Source organism: Neofelis nebulosa, chromosome 7 (assembly GCF_028018385.1).
Source record: "Neofelis nebulosa isolate mNeoNeb1 chromosome 7, mNeoNeb1.pri, whole genome shotgun sequence".
Lineage (NCBI taxonomy): Eukaryota > Metazoa > Chordata > Mammalia > Carnivora > Felidae > Neofelis > Neofelis nebulosa.
The window spans coordinates 54212076-54234667 of NC_080788.1; the positions used below are offsets into that span (position 1 = coordinate 54212076).

At 39.9% G+C, this 22592-nt stretch overlaps 1 protein-coding gene and 1 pseudogene across 3 annotated transcripts in view; one reads left to right on the forward strand and one right to left on the reverse strand.

Moving 5' to 3' along the window:
- Window positions 1-350: 350 nt before the first annotated feature.
- Window positions 351-22592, forward strand: part of USP50 (ubiquitin specific peptidase 50) — a 41994-nt gene continuing 19752 nt past the window's right edge. Inside the window, exons 1-6 of one of the 3 annotated variants that reach the window (XM_058737748.1) lie at window positions 351-587; window positions 2381-2575; window positions 2822-3017; window positions 4644-4850; window positions 6106-6248; window positions 13522-13654. In XM_058737748.1, coding sequence (XP_058593731.1) covers window positions 502-587; window positions 2381-2575; window positions 2822-3017; window positions 4644-4850; window positions 6106-6248; window positions 13522-13654 — 960 coding nt within the window. In that variant the 5' untranslated portion in view covers window positions 351-501. The remainder of the gene's footprint in view (window positions 588-2380; window positions 2576-2821; window positions 3018-4643; window positions 4851-6105; window positions 6249-13521; window positions 13655-22592) is intronic. The other 2 variants (XM_058737747.1, XM_058737749.1) reach the window with 2 other exon arrangements.
- LOC131515843 (small ribosomal subunit protein eS6-like) lies at window positions 17842-20535 on the reverse strand (annotated as a pseudogene).

Below are 22592 nucleotides of genomic sequence, written 5' to 3' on the forward strand. Positions count from 1 at the left end.
ACACACACACACATCTTCTGTGTATGTGTATAAGATAGATCATACATATATATAATATATGTGTGTATGTATATTATATATATGTATGATCTATCTTATACATATATATGATGTATCTTATATATATTACACACACACACACACACACACAAGAGATAATATATAAGATATATATTACACACACACACACACAAAAGAGAAACTGAGTGATGGGGGAATAGAACTTATATGTTCAGTTCATTCTCTGAAATCTAATGTTTTTAAAGTTTTTAAGCAGCTGAGTAACAGTATCTCATGGCAACATGCTAGAATCCTGAGGGTGAATGGAAATGATTATGATGTATGGAAAATGTAAGTTGGAATGTACCTGAAGTACAAATAAAAATCAGTTTGCATCTACTGAAAAGGGAGGGAAACATACAAATTATTTATTACAAACAAAAAGAGCTAAAGTAACAGGCTCAGAGAAATGAAGTTAAAATAATTAGATGTAGTCCCTGAATGGAAGTGAAAGTCCAACGTAGATGCACTAAAATGGCTTCAGAGCGGCCCTGCCCTGCAGATGACTTCAGTATCTACTATGTCCTGTGAGCCACTACCTACGATAGCTTTCTGGCTAAATTCATTTGGGGGGCGGGGCATGTTAAAGGAGTCGGGGATACATGCCACCTTTGGAAGGGTTCCCCCAGGTTTGACCCAGTGGAGGGCCCACAAAAGGAAGGGAAGATGTTGTTTAATATCTAGGCAATAGATATTCCTAAAGAGGGGCCGTCCAGGGCCTCCGATGACCCCAGTCAATAAACATGAAATGAACATCATGTAATAGTGAACACTTTTCTAACTGGCAGAATTGTAAATGGAGGTACTGAGGTGAGGTAACTGTCTCATGAAGACCCAATTTTAGATACTGTACACGGGAAGAAAAATCATAAAGGACAAAGATGCTGGGCTGCCGTGAGCAATAGTCAAATTACAAAAGGAAGCTTGTGTGGAGAGAGGAGGACTCCCTGGGAACCTGTTCTCTCCTCTGTGCTGGCCTGTCTGTGCACATGAATTCTCGAATTCTATACACTTACTGTTAGGAACAGCCTACATCAGTCACTTATTCAAAAATATTTTTAGGTTGCCATTTATTAACTATGCAATCTGTGCCATGTGCCTCACATCATTTAATCTAATCCTCCCAACAACCCTACATGGTAGCATTGATCCTATTTTACAGAGGAAACACAGATATAAGTGTCTCACGTCGTGTAACTAGAAACTGGCAGAGTCAGGACTTAAACTAAGATCTGTTCTTTACAAAGCCTATGCTCTTTCTCTCTCTGTGTATATGTGTGTTTATATGAATACATACACACATGTACATATTATACACACATATATGTGGTCTTAATGTTGATATCCTTAGTATGTGTATATGCTCTCAATATGTACATATGCCATATATATGTATGTTTACACATACACTCTCTTAATATATGATATATAAATCCAAATAACTCAGGTAGGTTGGTAGGTAGGTAGGTAGATAGGTATTCCTTCTCTCCACATACCACTGCACATACTTATATCATAGGCAAATGACTAAACCACTTAAATGTGATATCTCCTCTGTAAAACAGGATTTAAAAACAGGGCACACCTGGGGGCGCCTGGGTGGCTCGGTTGAGCGTCTGACCTCGGCTCAGGTCATGATCTCATGGCTGGTGAGTTTGAGCCCCGCATCGGGCTCTATGCTGACAGCTCAGAGCCTGGAGCCTGCTTCAGATTCTGTGTCTCCCTCTTGCTCTGTCCCTCCCCTGCTGGTGCCCTGTCTCTCTCTCAAAAATAAATAAACATTAAAAAAAAATTTTTTTTAAATAAGTATACCTACCCCATAGAACTGTTGAAAGGATTAAATGGGAAAATGCATATTAACAACTGGTGAGGCTCAATACATGATGGCTATTGTTTTTATTAACTACTATCTATTGCCATTACTGTTACTACAAATCATTAAATTATTTGGCCCAGAGAGAAAAAAAAAAAAAAAAAAAAAGAAATACTTTGATATTCAGAGTGAAAGTGCATTTTTAGCCAAGCAATTCTAGGTCTCTGAAAGGCTGTTATTTCTGTCCTCTTGATCTGGTTTCAGGAAGAATCTTCTACCTCCCTTTATTTGGCTGCAGGCACTGTTCAGAGTTCCAGAATAAGTAATGCAATTTTAGACCTTGAGTTTGAGTACTTCTGTTCTGGGTAGGGAATGTATTTGACAGAAGTCTCATTGAGGACTCTTCTTTGTATCATGAGCTTGAGAGTGATTTGTTGTCTGTTGTCACTTTCACATATTTTGTACCCTCAAAATGCTCTCCTTTCTCTCTGCATGGCCCCAACACAGCGCAGAGTGCACAGATCACTATGACAGCTCTCCAGTCAAGGAGGTGGAGGAGAACCAGCCCCATTCCCAGGGAGTAACAGGCCTGCGGAACTTGGGCAACACGTGTTACATGAACGCCATTCTCCAGTGTCTCTGCAGCATTTCACCGCTGGTGGAATACTTTCTCTCGGGAAAGTACATTACTGCTCTTCAAAAGTAAGCCTTTTGCGTTCCCTGCCGCCCAGCCCCCGCCCCCTGCTCCCCCAAGGGGAGGTGAGGGAGGGAGCCCTCTGAAGTCCCTAATGAGGGCTAAACAAGTCAGTAGAGGCCGCAGAGCCCCAGAGACCGGAAGTTCAACCAAGAACAGAGCTTTGTTTTCAGTCTGATGCCAGGTATGCTTGAGTTTTTAGGTGCTTTCCTTTCATTAAATCAGCCAGAAATATTCTCCTTCCTTCTTCCAAGGGATTGCAGTGAGGTTGCCACTGCGTTTGCCTACGTGATGACAGATATGTGGCTTGGAGACTCAGAATGCGTCTCACCAGAAATATTTCGGTCAGCTTTTGGCAACCTCTACCCAGCATTCATGAAAAAAACGCAACAAGATGCCCAGGAATTCTTGATTTATGTCCTGAATGAGCTTCATGAATCTCTGAAAAAGGTAAGTGACATCAATGGACTTGAAATAAGGTAGACCTCAGCTCTATCATCAACTTTCATTTTTCATTCTTTCATTTCTTCTGTCAATATTGCCCACTCTGTGTTGAGCACAGGTGCTGGGGGATGTGTAGGGGGACGTTCAAGTTAGTGTTTGAATTGGTCTGTATTTACCAAACTTAGTGAATCATCAGAATCACCTGGGAAGAGTTTTACGCCACAGATTCTAAGACCCTCACTCCAGCGTTATTGAATTAAAACTTCTCGGGCTGTCCTTTAGTAAAGCTCACTTGGTGTTTCCAGTGATCAGCAGGTGCAGGAAACGCTAATCGGTTCCCTTTGCAAATAACATCTGCACAGACTAGTTTTCTAAAGTGAAAATTGCATTTTTATACAAATATAGTCCTCATGAGGTATAACATATAGAGCTTTACAACTTAAAGTACGTGTTCTTGGTAACTACAAACCCAAGAAAATATTAAGCTCGGAATTAAAAGATCTAAATACTGCTGTTTCATCTTCATGCCAAGCATTCCAAACCAGAGTTATTTACTGGATCAGGACATACATTTAATAAAACATGAGATCGCCAGTAACGAAGGGTTTTGCCCTTATCTGTGAGACCCACTGCCTTCAGCCTTGATCTGAGACGCATACTCCACAAAGATAGGTCCTTGGTTTTATGCAGTGTCCTTGTGCCGGCGTTAGCTTACTTCAAAGTTAATATCCTTAATATTAAAGAAATACTTAATATCAGAGATCACAAACTATAGCCATTAATCACTCTCATCTGCAATCCTCAGTTCCTTTTTTTCATTTTTTCTAATAAGATATACCTGGCGGCACTTTTTTTTTTTTTTTTTTTTTTTGACAGAGGGGAGGGTGGTGGTCAGTAAAATCACTTAGGTCCTCATCTGCAGCCAATCTGAAATAAATAGCATTCTCGTTCCCGAGCCCAAAGTTGGAATTAGGGACATTAAATTACCATCAGGTAGAAGACCTTGGCAGCAGGGCGTAATAAAAGCAGCAAGGCAAAGGAGCGCAGCGCGCGCAGCTCCGAAGTAAAGCTGGCCGTGGAGTCAATGCATCTTCCAAAGGTATATTCTACTGCGGCCCTAAAACTGCTAACAAGTCAGGCTGTGCTCCCAGAAATGCTACTTTTCAGTATGAGCTAGATTCAAATTGGGCTGTAAGGTTAGTTAAATCAGGCTGCCATAATCTGAAGGGGCTGGAGAAGAGGTCAATTTCTTTATTTTACCTTTAAGTCAGTTTGCATGGCTGAAAGCTAGTTCGCAAGCTTCCTTACCCTCTTCCCAAGAAGTACTGTCCCCCAGACCCTGTCTCACACTTTTGTAGGCTGTCAGCTTCTGGGGCACGGCCATGTGTCTTACCAGGGGTAGGGAGTCATCATTGCTAGGTGTCATTTATGAGGAAAATAACTGAATGATCAGAAATCACACCTAATAGATACTCTTAAGAAGAGCTTACTCTATTGTTGGAATCCAAAACTAAGTGGTTTTTGGTAGCAATGTATCATTGTGATAGAAAAAAATCAAGTCATTGTATTAAAAACTTTTTTTTTTTCAAATAACCAGTAGTTGATTCAGGGCTAATTTGTTCCTTGACTCAGTGCCATCGAAAATCATATGAAAAAGGATCTATTCCAAGGTGCTGCAGGAAGACAATTGCCAATGAGGTCTCCATCATCACCCAGCTGTTTGAAGGGCAGCTCAACTATAGCATCATGTGTTTGAAGTGTGAGAACTGCACCTACAAGAATGAAGTCTTCACCATTCTTTGCCTCCCCATTCCATCCGATTATGAGTGCTCTCTTCAGGTAGGTGTGGTTCCTCCTGGATCCCACTTCTCAGGGCTGTTGCCTACATTTTCTATTATGATGGGGGCTGCTTTGTAACTTAAAACAAATTGGAAGCCCATGATGACAACATTTGATAGGAAAGTGACATACAGCCAAAAGTTAGCATGAATTCAGTTGTATTTCCCAATGTACTCAATGAAACAGCCTCGTTGTGAAATTGGAATGACAGGTAGGGCTTATTCAGTCTGCTGAGATGGCTTGGTGCATATAGGGAATTCATACATTCTTGCAAAAATTTTGTGACCCTTCCTCACCCTCGAGGTCTGTAGATCCAGGTTGGTAACTAGATATAGAAGATTCTGACTTGGTTTTGAGTTCTTGTGTTTGGACGGAAGCTGTGTGGCATATGTTGGAAAGATAGAATGGAATATAGTGCCTTAGTTTACCTTTTGAATTTTCTTCACCATAATACCAAAAATTAATCTGTAAACGGTAGGGGGAAGGATAGTGATAGAAAGCAGGGGACAGCTAGAAGGCAGGGACGAATACATTCCCTTGCAGAAAAATACACATTTATATTTTTTCTACCTAAATTATGAAAGCACATTTGTTGCTAAAAGTTTTCACATACCAAATTGGAGAACAGAATCCTACCACTTATTTAGAACTGGGCTTTGTTCTCAGATCAAACTGCTGAAGATTACTGGAAACAGATTTTGAAGACTCTAAATGAGGTGCTGGCAAGTCTGCTGAAAAGAGAATCTGCTCATCTTTCTCTTTAGGTTAATGGTTTGCAGAGCAGGGTTGCCGGTTCCATTGAGGATGGCCCCGGTGGGCATGGGATCTAATTCGGGGTGTTCTGTGGTCTTTATTATCCAAAACAGTGGGCAGTGTAATTTTTCAGTCTCCAGATCACTTTTGTGATGAGATGAATCACATAAAACAGCTGCCTGACTTGCTTAGTGGAATTTGCACAGTCAGTATTATTCTGTTATAAACCAGAAAGGTTAAAATGCAGATCCAGAGATTAGAAGTGAGATGGGCACTTGGATCCATTTCAGTAACTAAGCAAGAAAGAAGCATCTCCTTTGTCGGGTAGATTTTGCACCTATCCAGGCAGCAGCTTGAGACACGGGTACCTCCTGGATATGTTGACTTTGAGGAAAGTGCTGAGGATTACATTTCTACAACTCTTGGAAAGTCCTTCTGAAAACAGAGAGCCTGGCTGCGGTCCATCCAGTTTGGTTACCCAGTGCTTTTTTTTCTTCAACAGGACTGTCTCCAGTGTTTTTTTCAACAAGATACACTGACCTGGCATAACCAAATCCACTGTTCCTTCTGTGAAACCAAGCAAGAAACAGCAGTGAGGGCCAGTATTTCCAAAGCACCAAAAGTAATTATCTTTCACTTAAAAAGGTATGGATTTTGACATTTTGTGAACAGATTTTTTTTTTCTCTGAAAGGCTTTATGGAGACAGAATTGACAACCATGCAATATAATCATTTAAACTGTGTGATTCAGTGCTATTCAGTATATTACATTACAAACTTTTAAAAATTTGTGATAAAATATATGTAACATAAAATCTGCCATTTGAACCTTTTTTATTGAACTCTAACCTGCAGTGTTAGATTAGTTTCAGGTGTACCATATAAGGATTCAGTAATTCTATATGTTGGTCAGTGCTCATCACGATAAGTATTTCTGATCCCCTTGACCCATTGCACCCATCCCTCCACCAACTTCCTTTCTGGTAACAGTTGGTTCTCTGTATTTGAGTCTGTTGTGGTTTTTTTTGTCTCTTTTTCTTTGTTGGTTTTGTTCCTTAAATTCTACACGGAGGGAAATAATAGGGTATTTGTCTTTCTCTGACTTATTTCATTTAGCATTATCCCCTCTAGATCCATCCATGTTGTTGCAGATGGCAAGATTTTGTTCCTTTTTATGGTTGAGTAATAATCCTTGTAGATATATACAACTTCTTTATCCATTCATCTATTGATGGACACTTGGATTGCTTCCATATCTTAGCTATTATAAATAATGCTGCAATAAATATAGGGGTGTGTGTATCTTTTTCAAATTAATGTTTTTGTATTCCTTGGGTAAATAGCCAATAGTGAAATTATTGGACCATATGGTAATTCTATTTTTAATTTTTTGAATTTTTGAATTTTAAGGTTTCTTAAATTTTTTTAAATTTAAAATTTTAAATTAAATTTTAATTTTAATTTTGAGAATTAAAAATTCTATTTTCAATTTTTTTCCACAGTGTTTATGCCAGTTTGCCTTCTGACCAACACTGTACGAGGGTTCCTTCTTCTCCACATCCTTGCCAACACTGTTTCTTATCTTTTTGATTTTAGTTATTCTGACAGGTGTGAGGTGGTATCTCCTTGTGGTTTTGATATATATCTTCTTTGGAGAGATGTAGGTCCTCTCCCCATTTTTAATTGGAGTATTGGTTTTTGTTTGTTTCGTCTTTAAGTAAATTCTACCCCCAGTGTGGGGCTTGAGCTCACGACTCTGAGATCAAGAGTCGCATGTTCCACTGACTGAGCCAGCCAGGCTCAGTTTTTTCTTATTTGTTTTTTGGTGTTGAGTTATCCATTCTTTATATATTTTGGATACTAAGCCCTTATGGGACATATTACCTATACAAATACCTTCTCCCATTCAGTAGATTGGCTTTTTGTTTTGTTTTCAAAGCCAGATATTATGGTGACTCTTTCCAGTGCAGGTCCCTGTGTCCAGGGTGCCTGCTGTGGGGTCTGCTCCTCTGCCTACATGCATGTGGTATCTCTCCCCTGTGTGGTCAGTTTTCTGGAAAGTTTGGTTCCCCACTGGGACTCTGCCCTCTTACCCTTTTCCATGTGGCCTCCTCTCTATGATTAACTGTGGAAAGTCTATAATGCCAGGCTTCGGGTCATTTTCTGACTAAGTTGCTCCAATGGGACCAGGGAACGAAGTAAGCTTCAGATCCTCCTATTCTATTTTCATAGCAATCTTGGCATTTTAATGTTTGTAGTGGTCGCCTTATAGTTTTGTAGTTAGAAGTCTAATGTGGGTCTTAGAAGGCTAAAATCAAACTGTCTGTAAGGCTGCATTCATTTCTGAGAGGTTCCAGAGAAGAATCTAGTGCCTTCTCCCTCCAGCTGATCCAAGTGAGGCTCAAGCTAAACTTTTTTTTTTTTTTAAGCAAGAATTCAGCCCAGGTGACTTTCTATACTTGTTACCACATTACATCAGGAGGCACATCATCAAAGTTTGTCCCACTATTGGTGATGTTATGTTTGATCCTTAGATACAGTAGTGACTATAATATCCCACCATTTAAAGGTATAGTTTCACCCTGTAATTAGCATAACTCTGGACTCCTGGATATTATCAAACTCCATGTGCTTAATATCATTACTATCATCATTCTTCTTGATGTTTAAATTTTTCAAAATTGACCAGTGGGTAAACCCAGCAGAGGAAGAGAAATAATAAAGATCAGAGCAGAAATAAACAATATAGAATCCTAAAAAACTGTAGAGCAGATCAATGAAACCAAGAGTTGGTTTTTTTTTTTTTTTTTTTTTTTTAAATTTTTTTTTAACGTTTATTTATTTTTGGGACAGAGAGAGACAGAGCATGAACGGGGGAGGGGCAGAGAGAGAGGGAGACACAGAATCGGAAACAGGCTCCAGGCTCCGAGCCATCAGCCCAGAGCCTGACGCGGGGCTCGAACTCACAGACCGCGAGATCGTGACCTGGCTGAAGTCGGACGCCTAACCGACTGCGCCACCCAGGCGCCCCAAGAGTTGGTTTTTTGAAAAAATAAACAAAATTGATAAACCTCTAGCCAGGCTTCTCAAAAAGAAAAGGGAGATGACCCAAATAGATAACATCACAAGTGAAAATGGAATTATTACAACCAATCCCTCAGAAATACAAGCAATTTTCAGGGAATACTATGAAAAACTATATGCCAACAAACTGGACAACCTGGAAGAAATGGACAAATTCCTAAACACCCACACACTTCCAACACTCAATCAGGAGGAAATAGAAAGCTTGAACAAACCCATAACCAGAGAAGAAATTGAATCAGTCATCAAAAATCTCCCAACAAATAAGAGTCCAGGACCAGATGGCTTCCCAGGGGAGTTCTACCAGACGTTTAAAGCAGAGATAATACCTATCCTTCTCAAGCTATTCCAAAAAATAGAAAGGGAAGGAAAACTTCCAGACTCATTCTATGAAGGCAGTATTACTTTGATTCCTACACCAGACAGAGACCCAGTAAAAGAAGAGAACTACAGGCCAATATCCCTGATGAATATGGATGCAAAAATTCTCAATAAGATACTAGCAAATCGAATTCAACAGCATATAAAAAGAATTATTCACCATGATCAAGTGGGAGTCATTCCTGGGCTGCAGGGCTGGTTCAACATTCGCAAATCAATCAACGTGATACATCACATTAATAAAAGAAAAGAAAAGAACCATATGATCCTGTCAATCGATGCAGAAAAAGCATTTGACAAAATTCAGCATGCTTTGTTAATAAAAACCCTCGAGAAAGTCGGGATAGAAGGAATATTCTTAAAGATCATGAAAGCCATTTATGAAAAGCCCACAGCTAACATCATCCTCAATGGGGAAAAACTGAGAGCTTTTCCCTGAGATCAGGAACACGGCAGGGATGTCCACTCTCACCGCTGTTGTTTAACATAGTGTTGGAAGTGCTAGCATCAGCAATGAGACAACAAAAGGAAATCAAAGGCATCAAAATTGGCAAAGATGAAGTCAAGCTTTCACTTTTTGTAGATGACATGATATTATACATGGAAAATTCGAGAGACTCCACCAAAGTCTGCTAGAACTGATGCATGAATTCAGCCAAGTCGCAGGATACAAAATCAATGTACAGAAATCAGTTGCATTCTTATACACTAATAATGAAGCAACAGAAAGACAAATAAAGAAACTGATCCCATTCACAATTGCACCAAGAAGCATAAAATAACCTAGGAATAAACCTAACCAAAGATGTAAAAGATCTGTATGCTGAAAACTATAGAAAGCTTATGAAGGAAATTGAAGAAGATATAAAGAAATGGAAAAACATTCCGTGCTCATGGGTTGGAAGAATAAATATTGGCAAAATGTCAATACTACCGAAAGCTATCTACACATTCAATGCAATCCCAATCAAAATCGCACCAGCATTCTTCTCGAAGCCAGAACAAGCAATCCTAAAATTCATATGGAACCACAAAAGGCCCCGAATAGCCAAAGTAATTTTGAAGAAGAAGACCAAAGCAGGAGGCATCACAATCCCAGACTTTAGCCTCTACTACAAAGCTGTCATCATCAAGACAGCATGGTATTGGCACAAAAACAGGCACATAGACCAATGGAATAGAATAGAAACCCCAGAACTAGACCCACAAAAGGATGGCCAACTCATCTTTGACAAAGCAGGAAAGAACATCCAATGGAAAAAAGACAGTCTCTTTAACAAATGGTGCTGGGAGAACTGGACAGCAACATGCAGAAGGTTGAAACTAGACCACTTTCTCACACCATTCACAAAAATAAACTCAAAATGGATAAAGGACGTGAATGTGAGACAGGAAACCATCAAAACCCTAGAGGAGAAAACAGGAAAAGACCTCTCTGACCTCAGCCGCAGCAATTTCTTACTTGACACATCCCCAAAGGCAAGGGAATTAAAAGCAAAAAAGGAACTCTTGGGACCTCATGAAGATAAAAAGCTTCTGCACAGCAAAGGAAACAATCAACAGAACTAAAAGGCAACCAACGGAATGGGAAAAGGTATTTGCAAATGACATATCGGACAAAGGGCTAGTATCCAAAATCTATACAGAGCTCACCAAACTCCACACCCGAAAAACAAATAATCCAGTGAAGAAATGGGCAGAAAACATGAAGAGACACTTCTCTAAAGAAGACATCTGGATGGCCAACAGGCACATGAAAAGATGCTCAATGTCGCTCCTCATCAGAGAAATACAAATCAGAACCACCCTCAGATATCACCTCACGCCAGTCAGAGGGGCCAAAATGAACAAATCAGGAGACTATAGATGCTGGAGAGGATGTGGAGAAGTAGGAACCCTCTTCCACTGTTGGTGGGAATGCAAACTGGTGCAGCCACTCTGGAAAACAGTGTGGAGGTTCCTCAAAAAATTAAAAATAGACCTACCCTATGACCCAGCAGTAGCACTGCTAGGAATTTACCCAAGGGATACAGGAGTACTGATGCATGGGGGCACTTGTACCCCAATGTTTATAGCAGCACTCTCAACAATAGCCAAATTATGGAAAGAGCCTAAATGTCCATCAACTGATGAATGGATAAAGAAATTGTGGTTTATATACACAATGGAGTACTACGTGGCAATGAGAAAGAATGAAATATGGCCCTTTGTAGCACATGGACGGAACTGGAGAGTGTTATGCTAAGTGAAATAAGCCATACAGAGAAAGACAGATACCACATGTTTTCACTCTTATGTGGATCCTGAGAAACTTAACGGAACCCATGGGGGAGGGGAAGGAAAAAAGAAAAAAAGAGAGAGGTTAGAGTGGGAGAGAGCCAAAGCATAACAGACTCTTAAAAAAAGGAGAACAAACTGAGGGTTGATAGGAGGTGGGAGGGAAGGGAGGGTAGGTGATGGGTATTGAAGAGGTCATCTTTTGGGATGAGCACTGGGTGTTTAATGGAAACCAATTTGACAATAAATTTCATATATTTAAAAAAACACGCACACAAAATTGACCAGTGGGAGACCCTCAAGCCTGTTGCTCTGAGCCCGTTAGTTAGTTTAGGTTTATTAAAGTATAATTGCAATTATAAAATGTATCCATTTTAGGTGTACAGTTTTATGAATTTTGACAAATGCATGCAGTCATGTAACCATCACAGCCAACATACAGAGTATGTCTGTCACCCCAAAACATTTTGTTATAATCCACCCTTTCTCCTACCCTCAGCCTCTGGAATCATCTGATCAGATTTCTGTCTTTATAGTTTTGCCTTTTCCAGAATGTCCTGTGTTATACCATGTGTGGTTTTGTTTTTTGTTTTTGGTTTTGGTTTTCGGTTTTTTTTGTTTGTTTTTGAGTTCTGCTTCTTTCACTTAACATAATGTTTCTGAGATTAATTCGTGTTGTGGCATCAGTTAGTGGATCTTTCCTTTCTCTTGCTGTGTAGTATTCCCTTTCGTGAATGTATCACAACTGTTTATTCATTTATCAGTTGATGAATGTTTGGGCTGATAGCAATTTGTGGCAGATATGAATATAGCTGCTACAAACATTAGCATATAGGTTTTTATATGGGTATAAATCTTCCTTTCTTTTGCTATGGTACATAAGCATGGTCATGCAGTAATTTTCCTGCCCCAGGCCTAAATCAGCCATTTTTCTAAAATAAACATAATTTTTGAAAAAACTCCAGTGATGATGATAGGAGTTCAAATTTGGGAACTGCTGATCTATATAACAATTCGAGAATGTGACAAGATTCGCAGAAAATTTTATCTTATTAAAGATACATTAAAACCTCAGAGGGGGGGCGCCTGGGTGGCGCAGTCGGTTAAGCGTCCGACTTCAGCCAGGTCACGATCTCGCGGTCTGTGAGTTCGAGCCCCGCGTCAGGCTCTGGGCTGATGGCTCGGAGCCTGGAGCCTGTTTCCGATTCTGTGTCTCCCTCTCTCTCTGCCCCTCCCCCGTTCATGCTCTGTCTCTCTCTGTCCCAAAAATAAATAAAAAACGTTGAAAAAAAATTTAAAAAAAAAAAAAAATAAAACCTCAGAGGGGTGCTTGGGTGGCTCAGTTTGTTAATTGTCCAACATCAGCTCAGGTCATGATCTCGCAGTTCGAGATGACATGGGCCCCATGTCAGGCTCTGTGCTGACAGCTTAGCGACTGGAGCCTGCTTCTGATTCTGTGTTTCTCTCTCTCTCTCTCTCTCTCTCTCTCTCTGCTCCTCCCCTGCTCACGTGCTCTCTATAAAATAAATACACATTAAAAACAAAAAACAAAAAACCTTCAGAGCTGGAGAGGTGCCTGAGTGGCTCAGTTGTTTAAGTGTCTGACTTTGGCTCAAGTTATGATCTCATGGTTCATGGGTTTGAGCCCCATGTTGGGCTCTGTGCTGACAACTTGATTAGCGTGGAGCTTGCTTCAGATTCTATGTTTTCCTCTGTGTCTGCCACCACTACCCGCCCCCCCCCAATGCTCCACGCTCATGCTCCCCCCCCTCAAAAATAAACATTAAAAAAACAAACCTCAGAGCTGGTAAAAGGGCATTGCCAAGACAACATGTGCTAAAAAGCAAGATAAGGAAAAGCTGAGTCAGTCAAAGTCATTTCTACTCCCTGATGTCAAGCCTGGCTTTTTCCCTGTTGCCTTCTCACTGGATTGATTCTGTGATGTCTTACCCTCTGACTCATACCCCTGGCCCAAACAGTGTCAGTTCTGGTGACACTAAGGAATGTGGAGATTATAAGTATACATAGATAAGGAAAATTATGTACAGGTCTGTGCCAAATTACCTTTGTAAGAAATTACTTTTAACTGTACTTGGAATTTACCAAGGTATGTAGACTTCACTAATGAGTCATTTACAAACTTACTTTGTATTTTGCACATTTATTCTCTCTCCAGATTTGACATTCTGGGTACAATGAAAAGAAAACTGAGGACAGATATTCATTATCCACTCACAAACTTGGACCTTAGTCCTTATATTTGTCCAGTTTTTCGGAAACACCCTAAATATAACCTCTGTGCGGTTGTGGTAAGTAAAATACTGAAACTATTTAAAAATAACAAACATTTAAAGAAAATTATAGAATTATCTACTCGAATGCCTATTCTTTTTTATTTTATTTTTTTAACATTTACTGTTGAGACAGAGAGAGAGAGAGAGAGAGAGAGAGAGAGAGAGAGAGAGAGAGAGAGAGAGAAGCACAAGAGTGAGCCGGGGAGAGGCAGAGAGAGAGAGGGAGACTCAGAATCTGAGCACATCTGAGCTTTCACCACAGAGCCCGATGTGGGGCTCAAACTCACAAACTGTGAGATCATGACCTGAGCTAAATTTGGACACTTAACCCAGGCATCCCTTGAATGCCTACTCTTATCTTTCCCTCACTTCTCCTATATTCTTTTTAAAGCAAAATACAGAGGCTGGAACTTTTTGCTTTGACTTAGAACAGTAGAAAAATGACAGAATAAAATGTCCTGTCCATTGCCTGCTGGCTTTCCCCCCACTCATTGGCTAGTTCAGATCTGGGGGTACTTGCAGGTTGGGCTGTGGGGCAGCAGAAGTTAGTTTCAGCAGCTTTGTGTTGAATATTCATGAGACACTCTATAGCCAGTCTATAGTTATCCAGTCCTCAGGAAACTCTAGGGGTTCCCTTTGGCTCTAAGTCAACTGTCACTAAGGATTCCCTGAAGGAAGGAAAGTGTGGAGTATAATTCACACCAAATCATCCAGAGCTTCCTACAATGTCGACCATCCCCAGGCACCAAGCCATTCTCTGGGTTTCTTTTCTGGATCACAGTATTAAGAGTGATTGAGTACACACCCTGATTTCCCCTTGAACCTGGGGGGTCCAGCTGGGCCCAGAGCGCATCAAAGAGCTCCCAGCAGAGCCCACTATGCTTCACCAGGGTCCTCTGATACACAGACATCTAATTCTCCTATTGAGCTTGTTGAATTAATACATTATAAAATGTCCATCCCACTTTTTAACCTGTTTAACCTCTCAGAACCATACCTCCAACCTTTAAAAAATGATCCTTGTTTATTTTTTAAAAATATTTTTAAATGTTTATTGATTTTTTGAGAGAGAGAGAACGAGTACGAGTAGGGGAGAGGCAGAGAGAGGGAGACACAGAATCAATCCAAAGCAGGCTCCAAGCTCCAAGCTGTCAGCACAGAGACCAATGCCGGGCTCGAACCCATGAACTGCGAGACCATGACCTGAGCCAAAGTCAGATGCTTAGCTGACTGAGACACCCACGTGACCCCTTTTTTTCTTAGTTTAAGCCTTGACAGTCTCCTTCTTTCTTATCTATCCTGCTCTCACATGTGGTTTTCTTTCTTTTACTTCCCTACTGGAAATCTAAAGTGACATCCTCTATCAGATCAAATATAGCTTCTACTGTGAATTCCAGAATGATATAGAAACTGCCTCCCCTATATTTTACTGTTTAAATTTCTCATTATAAGTGTTTGTTCTTTATGAAAATCCAAAGTCAGAAAGCTGAATTTGTAAAAGAGTATATAATTATCAACATTATGAGAAGATACAAATTTGTATGAAAAGATTTGCCCCAAACCTCCTATAAATTGGTAGGCCTTCCAGTGTTTAAATTACTATTAGTTAAGGGGTTCCTGGGTGGCTCAGTCAGTTGAGCGTCTGACTTTAGCTCGGGTCATGATCTCCTGGTTCGGGAGTTCGAAGCCTGTGTCAGGCTCACTGCTGTCAGTGCAGAGCCTGGAGCCTGCTTCAGATCCTCTGTCTCCTTCTCTCTCTGCCCCTATCCGCACCCCCCCCCCCCAAATAAACATTTAAAGAAAAATACAAATTGTTAACTGAGGGGCCAAAAGTTGCTTTTGAAAGACAAATATATTTAGAATTTACTGGAAATTGATGACTGATCAGAAGTAAGAACTAAGCATCTTTGTAACTATGATGTACGGCCACAGGGAAAGGCCGTTTAGAGCTCTGTTCCTAAAGCTGTTGTTCTCGGAAGCCCTGCAGCATTAGCGTGACTTTCAGATATAAAGAATCTCAGGCTCACCCCAGACTTAGTGACTCAGAACATGCATTTTAGCAAGATCCCTATGTGATTCAAATGCCTATGGAAGTTTGAGAAGTACTTCTCTAGACCAGAAATGGATACCTCTACATCATCCTTAATTGAGATTTTTCTAGCCTTTGCACAAGCCCTTGAAGAGCTTACTGCTTTGCAAGGTAGGCTCTTTATCTGTCAGATTTGTTTTGACTTACTTTACAAATGTATAGTGCCTGTTATGTACCTGGCACTGTTCTCAACACTTTGCAAATATCCTTTAGTCCTTCTATAGCCCTGTGAGGTAAGGACTATTATTATCCCCCTTTTACAGGATGGGAAACAGAACAGTCGGGTTAAATAAACTGCCCCAATCATACAGCCTAAGAGGACAGACCCAAGATCTGAAGCGAGGCGGGCTGGCTCCAGACAGTTCTGATCTTGCCACTATTTCATGTTGCCTCTGATAGTTCATAAAAGTCTGCCTTTCTCCTCATAATTTCTTCCATTTGTCCCAAGTCTTTTTCTTTCTTATACATGATGTCCCTCCCAATATTTGAAAGTAGCAAACATGCTAACAGTGTTTACTTCCTTCAACCCTCTTGAAGTTTTTAGAAAGACTATTTTTGAGATTTTGAAATATTTCAGGCACAGAAGAGACAATATAATAAGCATTCACATTATCCTCCACCAATGCTAAGAATAAAATACCGTAGGGGCACCTGGATAGCTCAGTCACCTGAGTGTCCAACTTCGGCTCAGGTCATAATCTGGCACGTCATTGAGTTCCAGCCCCACGTCAGGCTTTGCACTGACAGCTCGGAGCCTGGAGCCTGCTTCTGATTATGTGTCTTCTCCCTCTCTGTGTGTTGCTCCCCCAGTCGCATTTTCTCTGTCAAAAATAAAGATTAAAAAAATTTTTAAAAACAAACAAGATAATACAGCAGGTACTCTTTTTGTGTCTGGTTCTTTCCACTAAAAATTCTGCAGAATTCATTCATATTGTGTACACTGTAGTTGTTGGTTCTCATTGCTGTATAGTATTCTATTGAGTGAAAATGCCACGAATTACCCAAAGATCACAAAGACATTTACCTAGAGTCTTCTAAAAGCTTTTTTTTTTTTTTAACCTTAACACGATATTTAAAGTTCTGTTTAAAACTGGCCATTTTCCAACAGGCACATGAAAAGATGCTCAACGTCACTCCTCATCAGGGAAATACAAATCAAAACCACACTCAGATATCACCTCACACTAGTCAGAGGGGGCAAAATGAACAAATCAGGAGACTATAGATGCTGGCAAGGTGTGGAGAAATGGGAACCCTCTTGCACTGCTGGTGGGAATGCAAACTGGTGAGGCCACTCTGGAAAACAGTGTGGAGGTTCCTCAAAAAATTAAAAATAGATCTACCCTACTACCCAGCAATAGCACTGCTAGGAATTTACCCAAGGGATACAGGAGTGCTGGTGTGGGCACTTGTACCCCAATGTTTATAGCAGCACTTTCAACAATAGCCAAATTATGGAAAGGGCCTAAATGTCCATCAACTGATGAATGGATAAATAAGTTGTGGTTTATATACACAATGGAATACTACTTGGCAATGAGAAAGAATGAAATGTGGCCTTTTGTAGCAACGTGGATGGAACTGGAGAGTGTTATGCTAAGTGAAATAAGTCATACAGAGAAGGACAGATACCATATGTTTTCACTCTTATGTGGATCCTGAGAAACTTAACAGAAGACCATGGGGGAGGGGAAGGAAAAAAAAGTTAGAGAGGGAGGGAGACAAACCATAAGAGACTCTTAAAAACAGAACAAACTGAGGGTTGATGGGGGGTGGGAGGGAGGGGAAAGTGGGTGATGGGTATTGAGAGGGCACCACTGGGTATTGTATGGAAACCAATTTGGCAATAAATTTCATATTTAACCGACTGAGCCACTCAGGCGCTCAATAAATTTCATATTTAAAAAAATTAAAAAAAACAAAGTATGCTTAGCGATAAAAAAAAAAATTAAAAAAAAAACCAAAAACTGGTCATTTACCACTACTGGTGGGAATGCAAACTTGGTGCTGCCGCTGTGAAAACTGTGTGAAGTTTCCTCAAAAAATTAGGGACACTGGGTGGCTCAGTCGGTTAAGTGCCCAACTCGTTTTATTTTGTTTTTGATGTCTGCTCTTATTTGTTACTCTTAGAAAAATCTCCTTTTTGACTGGACTCAGACTCAGAGGTAGAAGCTCTCAGAGAGGACAGCCTCTGTCTCTTGGCAGTCTGTTCCTGGCGTTTTACTTTGGCCTCCTCCATTCTCTTGGCCAAAAATTTAGCATTTTCTGCAGCCTCTTCCTTATTTTTCTTAGTATCGTGTTTCTTCAAAGCAGTATGCCGATGTTTGTGTTAGAGGACACGTGGAATAACAAGACGTTGAATCTTGGGTGCTTTGGTTCTTGGTTTCTTATCTTTATAAGGGCCTTCCTTATAGCATACTGGCGGACATCGTCATCTTTAAAGAGATTGAAAAGTTTGCAGATTCTGCGAGCTCTTTTGGGCCCCAGGTGATGAGGCACAGTAGTATCAGTGAGTCCAGGAATATCCTTCTCCCTCTTTTCCACAATGATCAAGTTGAGAACACTGATATTGGTAGCCACAGTGCAACCCCGAACAGATTCGCGCTTCTTCCCCCCAGTCCTCCTTGGTCGGTAGCAGGAATGCCCCTTACTCAGCAGCAGGCAGACAGAGCCATGGGTCAAGACACCCTGCTTCATGGAGAAGCTCTCTTTGTCATTTCCACCACTGATTTGGACCACATACCCTTCCGTTCTTCACCCAGAGCATCAGCAGCACCTTCTGTGGCCATTAACTTTTCATAAAAGGTATGGAGTTTGTCTTCATCATTCTCTCTCTCCCTTCCTTTGCCCCTCCCCTGGTCACATGCACTTTCACTCTTCCTCAAAAAATAAAAAATTTTTAAAAATTAAAAAAAAAATAGAACTACCCTATGATCCAGCAATTGTGCTACTACGTATTTACCCAAAGAATGTAAAAATACTAACATAAAAATGCTAATTGAAAGGGATACATACACCCTTGATGTTGATTGCAGCATTATTTACAATAGTAATTATGGAAAGAGTCCAAATGTCTACTGACTAGTGAATGGAGAAAGAAAATATTATACACACACACACACACACACACACACACACACACACAAACACTGGAATATTATTCAGCCATCAAAAAGAATTAGATCTTGCCATTTGCAATGACATGGATGAAACTAGAGTATGTTGGGGCACCTGGATAGCTCAGTTGGTTAAGTGTCCAGCTTCAGCTCAGGTCATGATCTCATGGTTCATGGGTTCAAGCCCAGTGTCGGGGTCTGTGTTGACAGCTCAGAGGTTGGAACCTGCTTGTGATTCTGTGTCTCCTTCTCTCTCTGCCCCTCCCCTACTCATGCTCTGTCTCTCTCAAAAATAAAAAAAAGAAACTAGAGTATATTATGTGAAATGAAATAAGTCAGAGAAAGACAAATACCATATGATTTCACTCAAATGTGGAATTTAAGAAGCAAAGCAAATGATTGTAGGAAGAAAAAAGAAGCAAACCAAGAAACAGACTCTTTTAAAAAAAATGTTTATTTTTGAGAGCATGAGCAGGGGAGGGGCAAAAAGAAGGGGAGAGAAAGAGAATCCCAAGCAGGCTGCAGACTGGGGGGATGTGGAGCTCTAACCCACGAACCATGAGATTATGACCTGATCCAAAATCAAGATTCATACTGATAACCTACTGAGCCACTTAGGAGCCCTGAAACAGACTCTTAACTATAAAGAACAAATTGATTGTTAACAGGGGGGAGGTGGGTGGGGAGATAGTTGAAATAGGTGATGGGGATTAATTACTGCCCTTGCTGTGATGAGCACCAGGTGTTGTGAATCACTAAATTGTACACCTGAAACTAATATTACACTGTAGATTAACTAACTTGAATTTATTTATTTGTTTTTATTTATTTTTGAAAGAGACAGAGCATGAGTGGGGGAGGGGCAGAGAGAGAGAGAAAGACACAGAATCTGAAGCAGGCTCCAGGCTCTGAGCTGTCAGCACAGAGCCCGACGTGGGGCTTGAACTCGTGAACCATGAGATCATGACCCGAGCTGAAGTCAGATGCTCAACAAACTAAGCCACCCAGGTGCCCCAACTAACTGGAATTAAAAAATAAAATTGTCCCTTTTCTATGTCTTCAAATGTATGGGGATGAATGAATACACACACACACACACACACACACACACACACACAGTGTTTTTTTATCCACTAGTTAGAGGTGTTTTTTTATCCACTAGTGTTTCTATCCACAGTGTTTTTTTATCCACTAGTAAAAAAATTCCATACATGATTTTTAAAATATTTTTAATTTCAACCCCAGTATAGCAAATATACTGTGTTTATATAAACAGGTGTACAATATGATTCAAAAATTCGAAACATTACTCAGTGCTCATCATGAGTATATTCTTAATCTTATTCACCTGTTTCACCCATCCCCACTTCCCCTCTGATATACTTTATTTTTAAAATTTTTTTAAGGTTTATTTTATTTTTCAGACACAGAGAATGAGCGAGGGAGGTGCAGAGAGAGAGAGAGAGAGAGAGGGAGACACAGAATCTGAACCAGTTTCCAGACTCTGAGTTGTCAGCACAGAACCTGATGTATGGCTTGAACCTAGGAACTGTGAGATGGTGACCTGAGCTAAAGTTGGGTGCTTAACTGAGCTCCCCAGTTGCCCCTGATATACTTTAGTTTAAACAAGTACCCTAAGCTATTTTTTTCAACAAGAACATTTCTTACCTGAAGTATACCTCAGAATACATGGTTCTAAAAGATATATATAAAACATTCCATCCAAGACCTTTTCCTCAAGCACATACAGAAGAAACCCCTGGTTAAATCACATAAAAAAGAGACCTAACAAGTATTGCAGACCTAAGAAGGACTGAAATCATCCGGCACCTGGGTGGCTCAGTCAAGCATCTGACTCTTGATTTCAGCTCAGGGTATGATCTCTTGGTTTGTGAGATGGAGCCCCTACATCAGGCTCTGCACGGTCAGCGGAAAGCCTGCTTGAGATTCTCTCTCTGCCCCTCCCCTGCTCATGCTGTCTCTCTAAATAAATAAACTTTAAAAAAAGTCTAAAATCATACCAAGTGTATTTTCCAACCACAGTCTTTTGTACAAAAGCAACAATCAACAATAAAACAAAGCTGGAATATCTACAGTGTAAATATTAAATATTTAAAAATTAAGCAACATACTACACAAGCAGTGGACCAAATAAGAAATCAAACTGCAAATCAAAATATGTCCTATAACAAAAGAAAAAGAAAACACAATATTCCAAAACCTACAGGATGCATCAAAAGCAGATGTTAGAGTGAAATTTATGCTATAAATGCTTCTATTAAGAAAAAATTGAATGTTACACCATAAGAAACTAGAAAAAAAGGAAACTTAGCTGAAATTTAGTAGAGGAGGGAAATAACAGAGGAAAATCAGAGATAAAATAGACCAGAATAATCAATAACATAACACTGAAAGTAATGACCAGTTTTGCAAACAATAAAAAATAAGGAAAATGGCAATGCTTTAACTACTGTAACTAAGACAAAAAAAGAGAGAATACTCAAACACCAAAATGAGAAATGGAAGAGAAAACAATATAGCAGAACCGCAGAAATATAGTATAACAGATTACTATAAACAATTATATACTAACAAATCAGATAACTTAGAGTGAAAAAAAAATCAGATAACGTCCAAGTTACCATGATTGAATCATCAATCTTGAATTCAAGAAGTAGGAAATCTTAGACCAAAAGCATGAATGAAAGTTGAATTAGGAATCAAGAATCTGCCAGCAGAGAAAAGCCCAAGACCACAAGATTTCATTGACAAATTCTATCAAACATTTAAACCAATAATTACTACAATTTTTATCAAAATCTTACAAATAATGGAATAGAGGCAACACATTCACAATCATTCTATGAGGCCAGTATACTCTGTTACCAAAGCAGGATAAAAAAAAAAAATACAAGAATAAAGTCTAGTTTGTCCGATATAAATCCTGCTACTCTGACTTTGTTTTGACATCCATTTACATGATACATCCAAACATGATTTTTTTTTAAGTTTATTTATTTAAGAGAGAAAGCACGAGAGGACAAGGGGCAAAGAGAGACAGAGAATCCAACCAGGCTCAGTGCTGTCAGCGCAGAGCCCGATGTAGGACTCGAGCTCATGAATTGTGAGATCATGACCTAAACTGAAATCAAGAGTTGGATGCTTAACTGACTGAGCCATGCAGACCCCCACAAACATGATTTTTTAAATCATTGTTTTGTTGCTAACTTCTAACTTAACTGCATTCTTATTAGGAAATGTGGTCCAAATGTTATTTATTCTTGGCATGTGTTGATATTTGCCTTGTGGCCGAGATTTATGTGTGCTTGAAAGGATTTTTTAAATTAGGTTCAGGGTTCCATATTTCATTTAGATATAATTTATTAATTGTGTTGTTCAAATATTATATACTCTTAATAAGTTTTTGCTTTTTCTTTTTTTTTTCTTTTTTCTTTTATTTAAAAAAAATTTTTTTTAACGTTTATTTATTTTTGAGACAGAGAGAGACAGAGCATGAACAGGGGAGGGGCAGAGAGAGAGGGAGACACAGAATCCGAAACAGGCTCCAGGCTCTGAGCGGTCAACACAGAGCCCGACGCGGGGCTCGAACTCACGGACCGCGAGATCATGACCTGAGCCGAAGTTGGACGCTTAACCGACCAAGCCACCCAGGCGCCCCTGTTTGCTTTTTCAAAATAACTGAAGGATGTGTGTTAAAAGATTGGATTTTGGTCAAAATTTTCTAGTA